At 48.0% G+C, this 12,770-nt stretch overlaps 1 protein-coding gene across 3 annotated transcripts in view; it reads right to left on the bottom strand.

The window, feature by feature from the left end:
- Positions 1–671: 671 nt before the first annotated feature.
- The window catches only part of slc5a6a (solute carrier family 5 member 6a), a 50,480-nt gene continuing 38,381 nt past the window's right edge, over positions 672–12,770 (bottom strand). For all 3 annotated transcript variants that reach the window (XM_080189516.1, XM_080189517.1, XM_080189519.1), the window contains 6 exons: positions 10,613–10,680; positions 10,437–10,523; positions 8,007–8,188; positions 4,377–4,480; positions 3,433–3,554; positions 672–1,027 (listed from right to left, as the gene is read on the bottom strand). In XM_080189516.1, coding sequence (XP_080045642.1) covers positions 866–1,027; positions 3,433–3,554; positions 4,377–4,480; positions 8,007–8,188; positions 10,437–10,523; positions 10,613–10,680 — 725 coding nt within the window. In that variant the 3' untranslated portion in view covers positions 672–865. The remainder of the gene's footprint in view (positions 1,028–3,432; positions 3,555–4,376; positions 4,481–8,006; positions 8,189–10,436; positions 10,524–10,612; positions 10,681–12,770) is intronic.

Raw genomic sequence — 12,770 nt, 5'->3', positions numbered from 1 at the left:
GCTATCAGTTTAAAGTGCAATCTGAAAGAAGGCTCAGTCGACAGTGCAGCAGTTCCTCAGTACAGCAGAGGCAGCATCAGCCTGGATCTTGTACTCGGGTCTCTGGGAGTGGGATGTGAACCCATGACCTTCTTACTGAGAGGCCAAGTGCTTTCCACAAGAGTCAGGACTGACACCTAATGCTTAAAATATATTTATAGCTCAAAGGGAGCTTTGGATTTGCTGTACTGTAGACGGAAGGGAATTGGCAGATTCCCCACTTTCTCAAAACATCTGCAATCTCACCTCATTCAGCAGAACAGAAACAGACAGGATGGGGGAGATAAATCAGAAAGGGCAAGAGGTGATATGCAGTTCAGGTTGTGCTTACGTCTCGTCCCAACAGATTACAAAGCAGCGATGATGGAAATTTTGGGCTGGTGAGGGTCCCTGGTTTGGGTTCAGGTACAACAAAAATGATAGTGAGTTCAGAACCGAGCTCAAAACCACAAGAGACAGATATTTGCCGGCAGCAGGAGGACGGTTCTCACCTATTGCTATGAAACCCACTCGTGGGTCTGAATTCAGAAAAATCACAAAGTACCAAATTAAATTATTTCGAGCTGTTCTTTGGGGTAATGTCAATTAGTTAGCTAATTTCCCCACCCCCCCCTCCCTCTCACCCACCCCCCTCTTTATTATTCATCCAGTTCTGTGTACGCTCTTTGTGGTAGCAAAGCCAAAGTGCTATACAAGATCCCCAACAACCTGCAAACAGTGGGTCTGTCGTTATCCTGCAAGCCTCTTGCTGTTCAAAGATGGTCAAAATGTTTCACTCTCCCAGCACCGTCTACGCCTGGATTAAGTAATCGTGTGGGATCCACCGTCACAGAGACGTCTCATGCAGAACCACCGCCATCTGCTCCTCCTTCCCGACTCCCAGCGCCTTCGATGGCTCAGCTTCTCCCCCTGGAGCAAGCTCCCTGCTTATCACCCCGTTTGGCTCTTTGGTCGGCACCAGAGAAAGCTGGAAGCAGGGGTCATCATGCTGCACGGGTGAGAAATATAAAGTTTATTTGTGTCACAATTAGGCTTACGTTGAATACGACGGAGTTACTGTGAAAATCCCCTAGCTGCCACACTCTGGCGCCTGTTTGGGTAACACTGAGGGAGAATTTAGTACTGTGCGCAGTTTGCCTCACTACAAGAAGGATGTGGAAGCTATTGAGAGGGTGCAGAGGAGATTTACAAGGATGTTGCCTGGATTGGGAGGCATGCCTTATGAAGATAGGTTGAGGGAGCTAGGTCATTCTCCCCGGAGAGACGAAGGTTGAGCGGTGACCTGATAGAGGTTTATAAGATGTTGAGAGGTATAGATAGGGTGGATTCTCGGAGGCTATTTCCCAGGGCTGAAATGGTCGCTACGAGAGGACACAGGTTTAAGTGCTGGGGAGCAGGTACAGAGGAGATGTCAGGGGTAAGTTTTTCACTCAGAGGGTGGTGAGTGAGTGGAATCGGCTGCTGTCGGTGGTGGTGGAGGCGAACTTGTTGGGGTCTTTTAAGAGACTTCTGGATGAGTATATTGGATTTAATGGGATTGAGAGTTATAGATAGGCCTGGTAGGTATGGATATGATCAGCGCAACTTGTGGGCCGAAGGGCCTGTTTGTGCTGTAGTGTTCTATGTTCTAATTTAGCATAGCCAATGCACCCTAACCAGCACATCTTTCGGGTTATGGGAAGAAAACGGAGCACCCGGAGGAAAACCTCGCAGACATGGGGAGAACGTGCAGACTCCACACAGACAGTGACCCAAGGCTGGAACTGAACCCAGGTCCCTGGCGCTGTGAGAACATAAGAACGTAAGAAATAGGAGCAGGAGTAGGCCATCTAGCCCTTCGAGCCTGCCCCGCCATTCCATGAGATCATGGCTGATCTGAAGTGGCTCAGTTCCACTTTCCCGCCTTCTCCCCATAACCCTTAATTCCCTAGTCTATCAAAAACCTATCTACCCGTGACTTTAAATATATTTAGCGAGGTAGCCTCCACCACTTCAATGGGCAGAGAATTCCAGAGATTCACCACCCTTTGAGTGAAGAAGTTCCTCCTCAACTCCGTTCTAAACTGCACCTACCCCCCCCCACTTATCTTGAGGCTGTGCCCTCTAGTCCTGCTGTCCTTTCTAAGCAGGAAGAATCTCTCTACCTCTACCCTATCCATCCCTTTCATTATTTTATACATTTCTGTAAGATTCCCCCCTCATCCTTCTAAACTCCAACGAGTACAAACCCAGTCTATTTAGTCTCTCTTCGTAATCCAACCCCCTCATCTCCGGTATCAGCCTAGTGAACCTCCTCTGCGCTCCCTCCAAGGCCAAGATATCCTTCCGCAAGTACGGTGACCAAAACCGCACACAGTATTCCAGCTGCGGCCTCACCAGTGCCCTGTACAGTTGCAGCAAGACCTCCCTGCTTTTATATACTATCCCCATCGCTATAAAGGCCAACATCCCATTCGCCTTTTTGATCACCTGCTGCACCTGCAGACTGGGTTTTTGCGAGTCGTGCACAAGGACCCCCAGGTCCCTCTGCATCGTAGCATGCTGCAGCTTTTCGCCCTTTAAATGATAATCCCTCCTACTATTATTTCTGCCAAAGTAGATAACCTCACACTTCCTAACATTATACTCCACCTGCCAGGTCCTCACTCACTCAGCCTATCCAGATCCTTCTGCAGACTTTCTACACCCTCCGCGCAATTAGCTTTTCCACTCATCTTTGTGTCATCAGCAAATTTCGTCACCCTACACTCAGCCCCCTCCTCCAGATCATCTATATAAATGGTAAATAGCTCAGGCCCCAGCACCGATCCCTGGGGCACTCCACTAGTCACCAACCGCCAATCAGAATAGCACCCACTGATACCAACTCTCTGCCTCCTATTAGACAGCCAATCCCCTACCTACACTAACACCTTACCCCCAACTCCATGCCCCCTAACCTTCTGAAGCAACCTTTTATGAGGCACCTTATCAAACACCTTTTGAAAATCTAGAAACACCACATCCACCGGTTCCCCTCTGTCTACCGCACTAGTCACAGTGAGGCAGCAATGCTAACAAATGTGCCACCCTATGGGAAAAGCAAGATAAGGAATCAGGCTTCACAGCAATCTGACACTTCAATCGTACCTTTGCACACAACTGAGGAATGTTTCAATTCTTTCTTTAGAATGGAACTGGGGAAGGATGATAAATGATGTAGAACATGCAGAGTTCACAGGAATAAGAGCGATCCTATTGGCACACAGCACTGAGAAACATTATCAAAGTGAACTGGTAGACTGGGCCCTCACTCAAAGGACAACAAAGCTGTAGCCAGTGGGAATGGTTTGCGCGCTTAACTAATTGACTGTTCAGCCAACACAAGGAGGGAGGGAGTGAAATAAGACTTACTGCTGGCTGGTAGCGAACCCCACAGCTCAGCTTCTCCTTGCATCGCTCAGGAAGGAAGAAGAGCAGGTAACGCAGAACCGGAACAACAGTCGAGGGATTCACATTCTCCCCTTTCACCGGACCTACAATGTGAACAGAGGTCAGCCACACAGTCCAGTGTCTCTCCATAAAAGATGCTGTAGATACTGATGCACAGAGGCACACATTAATACAAACAGACACACACATTAATGCAGATGGGCGTGCGCACGCACCCGCGCAGACGGGTGCACACACACACACACTCTCTCTGCCAGGTAGTTATGTGTTTTGTACTGTATATAGACAGTACTGTACCGTATGTGGACAATCTCCTGCTCGGTTATTTCAGGGGCAGTTAAGAGTTGACCACTCTGTTACAGGATTGCAGTCACACCTCACTGCATTAAAATGTTTCTCATGTCCTCCCCTGGTTCTTTTGTCAACTGCTGTGCCTTCAGGTTAATAACACCTCCCACCACAAACAGTTCCTCAGCTGGTTATCGAGCTGAAGGGATTCTGTTTGCACTAATTCAGCATTCCTGGGTTCTAACCATTCACTGTCCATCTCTGGATGATCTTCAGCAGATGGTGGTAGACCTTCTAAAACTGCTGCGTTGTAGCAGTTTGGTACAACTGACGCCAAGTCCGAGATCAACTTTGGGTCAGGCATGGGACTTAGAGAGCAGACTGGTTAAGAATGGTTGGATTACCTTCATTAAGAAACAGCAGTGAGCCACTTACGATAATCTCTGGGGCCACTCTTACTGATACCTGCCATTGAAACTGAATTGAAATCGAACTCACATTGTGAGTTACTCACTCAGTGAAGTAACCATCACAGCAGCACCATGCCCCAGGTGGACTGCTGAATCAGGACACCACTGGGACAAGGCGCCGACATCCTGGACCATCTGCGACCTTACCTGTGAAGAAACTGACCAGCAGTCCCACGATGACCACGGTGGCTGCGTTGTGCCCGCTGTACCACAAGTAGGACAGAGAGTAGAACTTCTTCAGCCCTGTGGGGCTAAAGGACAGAAGGAAGATTGGAGAAGCAAACTGGATCAGCTGCATTTACCCAGCGCCTGTCGCTACCTCAGGACGACGCAAAGCACCCCACAACCAATAACATCCTTTTAGTGAAGTTTTAACGTGGCAACCAATTTGTGCACAGCAAGATCCCACAAGCGGCAATGTGATACTGACCAGATAATGCCTTTTTAAGTAAGAGATAAATATTGGTCAGGGCATCATTGCAGCGATATAAAACCTCGGTTAGGCTGCATTTGGAGTATTGTACACAGTTCCAGTCACCACACTACCAGAAAGACGTGGAAGCTTTGGAGAGAGTGTAAAGAAGGTTCACCAGGATATTACCTGGTCTCGAGGATGTTGGCCATGAGGAGAGGTTGAATAAACTCGGATTGTTTTCACTGGAAAGACAGAGGCTGAGGGGAGACCTGATAGAGGTCTACAAAATCATGAGAGGCAGAGACAGGGTGGAAGTGCTCATTACAAACGGTGGGGGGCGGGGGGGGGGGGTACAGGTTCAAGGTGAGAGGGGGTAAGTTTAAGGGAGACGTGCAGGGAAGCTTTTCACGCAGAGAGAGATGGGCGTCGGGAACTCGCTGCCAGAGGTGGTGGTGGAAGCAGGCACGTTAACAACATTTAAGAGGAACCTGGGCTGGTACATGAATAGTAAGGGAATAGAGGGATACGGACTGAGTAAGGGCAGAAGGTTTTTTTTAGTTCAGTGAGGGCATCATGTTTGGCGCACGCTCGGAGGGCCGAATGGCCTGTTCTGGTGCTGCATTTTTGTTTGAGAGTGTCCCCCTGCTCTGTTTCAAAGTAACAGCGCGAGATCTTTGATGTTCCCAAGACAGATTGCGGCACTCCCTCAGCACCGACCCTCTGACAGTGCGGCACTCCCTCAGCACCGACCCTCTGACAGTGCGGCACTCCCTCAGCACCGACCCTCTGACAGTGCGGCACTCCCTCAGCACTGACCCTCTGACAGTGCGGCACTCCCTCAGCACTGACCCTCTGACAGTGCGGCACTCCCTCAGCACTGACCCTCTGACAGTGCGGCACTCCCTCAGCACTGACCCTCTGACAGTGCGGCACTCCCTCAGCACTGACCCTCTGACAGTGCGGCACTCCCTCAGCACTGACCCTCTGACAGTGCGGCACTCCCTCAGCACTGACCCTCTGACAGTGCGGCACTCCCTCAGCACTGACCCTCTGACAGTGCGGCACTCCCTCAGCACTGACCCTCTGACAGTGCGGCACTCCCTCAGCACTGACCCTCTGACAGTGCGGCACTCCCTCAGCACTGACCCTCTGACAGTGCGGCACTCCCTCAGCACTGACCCTCTGACAGTGCGGCACTCCCTCAGCACTGACCCTCTGACAGTGCGGCACTCCCTCAGCACTGACCCTCTGACAGTGCGGCACTCCCTCAGCACTGACCCTCTGACAGTGCGGCACTCCCTCAGCACTGACCCTCTGACAGTGCGGCGCTCCCTCAGCACTGACCCTCTGACAGTGCGGCACTCCCTCAGTACTGACCCTCTGACAGTGCGGCGCTCCCTCAGCACTGACCCTCTGACAGTGCGGCGCTCCCTCAGCACTGACCCTCTGACAGTGCGGCACTCCCTCAGTACTGACCCTCTGACAGTGCGGCGCTCCCTCAGCACTGACCCTCTGACAGTGCGGCACTCCCTCAGCACCGACCCTCTGACAGTGCGGCGCTCCCTCAGCACTGATGTTTTGACAGGTTTGGGGGTAGGTGGAATGTGGAATTCAAAACAAGCAGATCAGCTGTGATCTTATTGAATAGCAGGGACAGCTCGAGGGGCTGAAGGGCAGAGAAGGCTTGAGAGTCCGAATGGCCTATACCTGCTCCTATTTCACACGCTCATATAATTCCAGACCAATGCAAGAGTGAGTGGAACTCCAGTTATAATACAGCACCAACACTGGGAAGCTGAGATACTTACTGCAATTCTTCCATTGCTCTTCACTTCTATCATCTCAGTATCTACCAGCTGGGGGACTCAATGTTTCTATACTAGAATGATGGGCGATTGTCAAACTGCTCAAATCACATTACAGGATATTAGTATTGCTGATCTCTATGTGACCAGCTGGAGTAAGTCCAACGTAGCACAGTCCAGCGCACAGCACAAACTCAACTACAACTACAGATCAAGAACTCGCCGGATTCTCTTTCTCAAAGACACAAAATGCTGGAAAATCTCAGCAAGTCTGACAGCATCTGAGGAGAGAGAATAGAAGCAATATTTCGAGTCTGGATGACCCTTCCTCAGTTGCTCACCACAAGATTCCCAGCCTCTGACCTGCTCTGGTAGCCACAGTAAGAAGTCTCACAACACCAGGTTTAAGTCCAACAGGTTTATTTAGTAGCAAACGCCACTAGCTTTCAGGACTCCCTGTTTGTCCCTATACGCCCTGTTTGCGATCAGAACTCCTCACTCACCTGACGAAGAGACAGCACTCCGAAAGCTAGTGGCGTTTGCTACCAAATAAGTCTGTTGGACTTTAACCTGGTGTTGTGAGACTTCTTATTGTGTTTACCCCAGTCCAACGCCGGCATCTCCACATCTCTGCTCTGGTAGCCACAGTATTTATGTGGCTGGTCCAGTTCAGTTTCTGGTCAATGCTAACTCCCAGGATGTTGATATTGGGGGAATTCAGCTATGGTAGTGCCATTCAATGTCAGGGGGAGGTGCGATGGTTAGATTCTCTCTTATTGATGATGGTCAGTGCCTGGCAGTTGTGTGGCGTGAATGTTACATGCCACCTGTCAGCCCAAACCAGGATATTGTCCAGGCCTTGCTGCGTTTGGACATGGACTGCTTCAGTGCCTGGGGAGTTGCAATTAGTGCTGAACATTGTGTAATCATCGGTGAACACCCCCACTTCAGATCTTATGATGGAGGGAAGGTCACTGATGAAGCAGCTGAAGACGGTTGACTGTAGGACACTATCCTGAGGGACTCCTATAAAGATGTCCTAGAGCTGAGATGACTGACCCTCCACAACCACCTGAACCATCTTCCTGTGTGCCTGGAATGACTCTAATAGGGTGATGGACATTGACTCCAGTTATACTCGTGCTCCCTGATGCTGCACTCGGTCAAATGCTGCCTTGATGTTAAGGACAGTCATTGTCACCTCAACTTATCTGAAAAGGAAATATTTACAGGGCTACAGGAGAAAGCAGAATTGCAATTAGCTGAGTTAGAGAGAACCTGTACAGGTCCAAACAGCCAAATTGCCTCTTTCTGTGCTTTAACCATTCAATGGTTCTTTGAGATACATGTTTGTGGTGATCAGCACACAAATCGTTCACAGTAATTCCTACCCACTGCCAGTTCACATTATGGGGCAAGACAGGGAACAGTAGCTGATGCAAAATGTAACTGTTAACTGGATAAGGGAGACGGACATTTCTTATTCTCTTGTTCTTGCACCCACCCTTCCCAAATCCCATCAGTGAAATACAGCGCAGTGATCGGCTCTGAACGTACCTTGCACTCGATGCCATTGTTGTAAGGCTAACTGTTGCCATGGTACTGGTTGCCAAGGTAGTGGTAACATTTTGGATGCTGGTCGCATTTACAAATGCAAGAGGCTGTCGTCTAGAAATGAAATTGCCGATTCCGATCCAGAATGCCATTATCAACCCCGCCACCAGCCCAGAGATTGCACCCTGTTACAGACAGCACAAAGAACAGTCACCAGGAGGGACCCAGAGTCTGTGAGAAAGCTAAATCGCAAAGAAAAAGATATAAATATACAAGGTCGCCACTGACAAAACCAAAACTAGAACACTCACAACAAATATAAAAAAGGCCCCACGTCCAAAATTGTGCTTGTTAGGTGGACTGGCTGTGCTAAATTGCCCCTTAATGTAAGGGGGATTAGCAGGGGATAGTTAGGATTGTTGTCAGTGCAGAGACTGCTTGGTTCTATGACACACCCATTGCTAATACAGATAGTATTTGCACAGCGGCCAAGTGTTGGTTTTGTTAACAATAAATTGCATGTTCAATTCCCCTCCATGCCTGAATGTAGATATCCTAGTTGTCCTGCCTGAGTGTTATTTCACAGAGAAGCTCAGAGACAGGCATACTGAGTTTCATGTTTGAATTAAGCATAAACCACATTGGTGTGGGACTGGAGTCACATCGACATAAGGATGGCATATTTCAAAAGGGCGGATTTAAGATAATGGGGAGAAAAACCGATGGCGACACAAGGAAATTCTTCTTCTTCAGGCTGCGAGAGGTTTGCATCTGGAATGTACTGTCTGGGAGTGTGGTGGAGACAGATTCACACAGCGAGTGATTAGGATCTGGAATGTACTGTCTGAGAGTGTGGTGGAGACAGATTCACACAGCGAGTGATTAGGATCTGGAATGTACTGTCTGAGAGTGTGGTGGAGACAGATTCACACAGCGAGTGATTAGGATCTGGAATGCACTGAGTGTGTGGTGGAGACAGATTCACACAGCGAGTGATTAGGATCTGGAATGCACTGAGTGTGTGGTGGAGACATTCACACAGCGAGTGATTAGGATCTGGAATGCACTGAGTGTGTGGTGGAGACAGATTCACACGGCGAGTGGTTAGGATCTGGAATGCACTGTCTGAGAGTGTGGTGGAGACAGATTCAGTCCAGACATTCAGGTAGGAATTGGATTGTTATCTGAAAGGGGAAAATGTGCTGGGCTATGGAGTGACATTTGGTGAACTGTTTATTCAGAGAGACAGCAAGGGCTGAAAGATCTCCTTCTGTGGTGTAACAATTCCATGATTCTGTAACAGACAGTAACGAGCCAGTTGCATTTTTGCAACAATCTGGCAGCTTACTGGTCGCTTTTACTGACCTTTTATTTACAGATTTTAAAAAAATGAGAAATGAGATCCAAACTCTCAAAGTGTTGTAGGGGCTGGGCTTTGAACTTGTGTTCTCTAGAACAATGGTCTCCAAACTCTGATCCGGGTGCGGCCCGCGGGCTGTAGTTTGGAGACCCCTGCTTTATAATATTAATCTAGTAACATCTACAGTACATCACCATATCCGCATCATCATAAAGGTATCTATAAACACACAGCCCCTCGCTGAGTGAATGTTTTTAATGGCATTACATCAAACCAAGGAAAGTGATTGAATGGTTATACCATGTCAATTAAATATGCTCCGAAAGAGCAATTGTTATCTTGGGATACCAAATAAATCTGTTGGACTTTAACTGGTATTGTCAGGCTTCTTACTATTATCTTAAGAGTTCCTTAGATGATAGGGTGGCACGGGGGCACACTGGTTAGCTCTGCTGCCTCAGCACCAGGAACCCAGGTTCAATTTCCAGCTTAGATCACCGTCTGTGTGGAGTTTGCGCGTTCTCCCCTTTGTCTGCATGAATGTTCTCTGGTTTCCTCCCACAGTCCAAAAGATGTGCTGGATAGGTGCATTAGCCATGCTAAATTCTCCCTCAGTGTATCCAAACAGGCATCAGATTGTGGCGATTAGGGGATTTTCACAGTAACTGCATTACAATGTTAACATAAACCTATTTGTGACATTAGAAAATAAACTTTAAGATTTAAAACTTTAAAGTCTAGATGATCTGGTGGGCCTTGACAGTGTGCTGTGCTTGTTGTCTAGTGGGGAACGACAGGAACACGTGGAAGAGGTGGTTATACATAGATGAAGATGGACGGAATCATATCCCTCATCTGTCCCGTCATTCTCCCAGAGAGAATACACATCCTGAAACATCGAGGTCTACAGCTTACTGAAGGAACCCTTTTCAAGGCGATGATGGCTCTTACTCAACGTTATCCCTCTCATGGGAAAAGCCTTCGAACAAACTGCTACCAAGTCCGTTGACGATCCCACCACAACGTGAAAATGTAGCCAAAGAAAGAAAGAAGTATTGAAAAACAAAACTCACTGTAGAATTAGCCATGGGGAAAAACATTCCGAGGCAAAAGATTCCAAGCAGAGGACCACCAACCATCCCAAAAATACTTAGCGCCGCCTGAGTTTAAAGGAAAGGAGCATGTGAAAAATTCCAGGCCATAGGGAGTGATACAAATACATTCAGAGAGAGACGGGTATAATCATCACCTGTAACACCGAGCCCATCAGCGATGCGATGTAGGCCATTCCGAGACACAGCAACCCATAGCCCAGTGCTGCAAAAACACAGGAACTCTCATTTACTGTACACCACAGGAAAGAGGCATTGGTAAAAACTGCTGCATTCAGATAGCGGCTAGAATCTGGATCTGGCTACAACATGAAATGATTAAGGCAAATATCATTGACAGATTTAAAGAGAACCAAGTCAAACACGAGGGAGAATTTTATTCGTTCAAGGGATGAATGTTTGTGGATGGGGTGCCTATGAAGCGGGCTACTTTGTCCCGGATGGTGTTGAGCTTCTTGAGCGTTGTTGGAGCTGTAAATGGAGGGTTTTCCTTCACACACTTGACTTGTGCCTTGTGGGCAGCCTTCAGGGAGTCAGGAGGTGAGTTACTCGCTGCAGGGTTCTGAGCCCCTGACCCGCTCTTGTAGCTACAGTTAGTTTTCCAGTCAATGGTAATGCCCAGGATAAGAGGTTGCTTTAGCAATGGGAATGCCATTGAAAGTCAAGAGACAATGGTTAGATTCTCTCTTGTTGGAGATGGTCATTGCCTGGCACTTGTGTGGCATGAATGTCAAAGAACAAAAAATTACAGCACAGGGACAGGCCATTCGGCCCTCCAAGCCTGCACCGACCATGCTGCCCGACTGAACTAAAATACCAACCCTTCTGGGGACCATATCCCTCTATTTCCATCCTATTCATGTACTTGTCAAGACGCCCCTTAAAAGTCACTACCGTATCTGCTTCCACTACCACCCCCACCAGCGAGTTCCAGGCACCCACCACTCTCTATGTAAAAAATCTGCCTCGTGCATCTCCTTTTAACCTTGTCCCTCGCACCTTAGACCTGTGCTCCCTAGTAATTGGCTATTCCACCCTGGGAAAAAGCTTCTGACTATCCACTCTGTCCATGCCTCTCATAATCTTGTAGACTTCTATCAAGTTGCCCCTCAACCTCCGTCGTTCCAGTGAGGACAAACCAAGTTTCTCCAACCTTTCCTCATAGCTAATGCCCTCCATACCAGGCAACAACCTGGTAAATCTTTTCTGTACCCTCTCCAAAGCTTCCACATCCTTCTGGTTGAACATTATATTCCAAGTGCAGCCTAACTAAGGTTCTATAAAGCTGCAACATGACTTGCCAATTTTCAAATTCATTTGCCCCGGCTGATGAAGGCAAGTGTGCCATATGCCTTCTTGACTACCTTCTCCACCTGTGTTGCCACCTTCAGTAACCTGTGAACCTGTACACCCAGATCCCTCTGCCTATCAATACTCTTAAGGGTTCTGCCATTTACTGTATATTTCCTATCTGTATTAGACCTTCCAAAATGCATTACCTCACATTTTCTGGGTTAAACTCCATCTGCCATCTCTCCGCCCAAGTCTCCAACTGATCTATATCCTGCTGTATCCTCTGATAGTCCTCATCACTATCTGCAAATCCACCAACCTTTGTGTCATCTGCAAACTTACTAATCAATCCAGTTACATTTTCCTCCAAATCATTTATATATATTACAAATAGCAAAGCTCCCAGCACTGATCCCTGAGGGACACCACTTGTCACAGCCCTCTATTCAGAAACACACCCTTCCCCTGTTACCCTCCGTCTTCTTTGACTGAGCCAGTTTTGTATCCACCTTGCCAGCTCACCTCTGCTCCGATGCGACTTCACCTTCTGCACCTGTCTGCCATGAAGGGCCTTGTGAAAGGCTTTACTGAAGTCCATGTAGACAACATCCACTGCACTACCCTCATCAACCATCTTTGTCACTTCCTCGAAAAACTCAATCAAGTTTGTGAGACACGACCTCCCCTTCACAAAACCATGTTGCCCCTCACTAATACGTCCACTTATTTCCAAGGGGGAAATAAATCCTGTCTTGAAGAATCCTCTCCAACAATTTCCCTACTTCTGATGTAAGGCTCACCGGCCTGTAATTACTTGTGTGGTAATATAAAGAGGGCCTAGTTTTAAGGCTGATAAAATTGGATACCCTAAAGAATTGAGCATATTAAAAATCAAACACAGTCAAACCTCAGGCAGGCCAATTGTACAAATACACAAACATGTTTGGGCCTGACCCATGAAAGGTCGTTGCACGCTACTAATACTTAGCAGATCATTGCACC

The sequence above is a fragment of the Carcharhinus amblyrhynchos genome, chromosome 5 (genome assembly GCF_965287045.1).
Source record: "Carcharhinus amblyrhynchos chromosome 5, sCarAmb.v2.hapA, whole genome shotgun sequence".
NCBI classification, from domain to species: Eukaryota; Metazoa; Chordata; class Chondrichthyes; order Carcharhiniformes; family Carcharhinidae; genus Carcharhinus; species Carcharhinus amblyrhynchos.
This window is presented reverse-complemented; position numbering and strand designations above follow the sequence as displayed.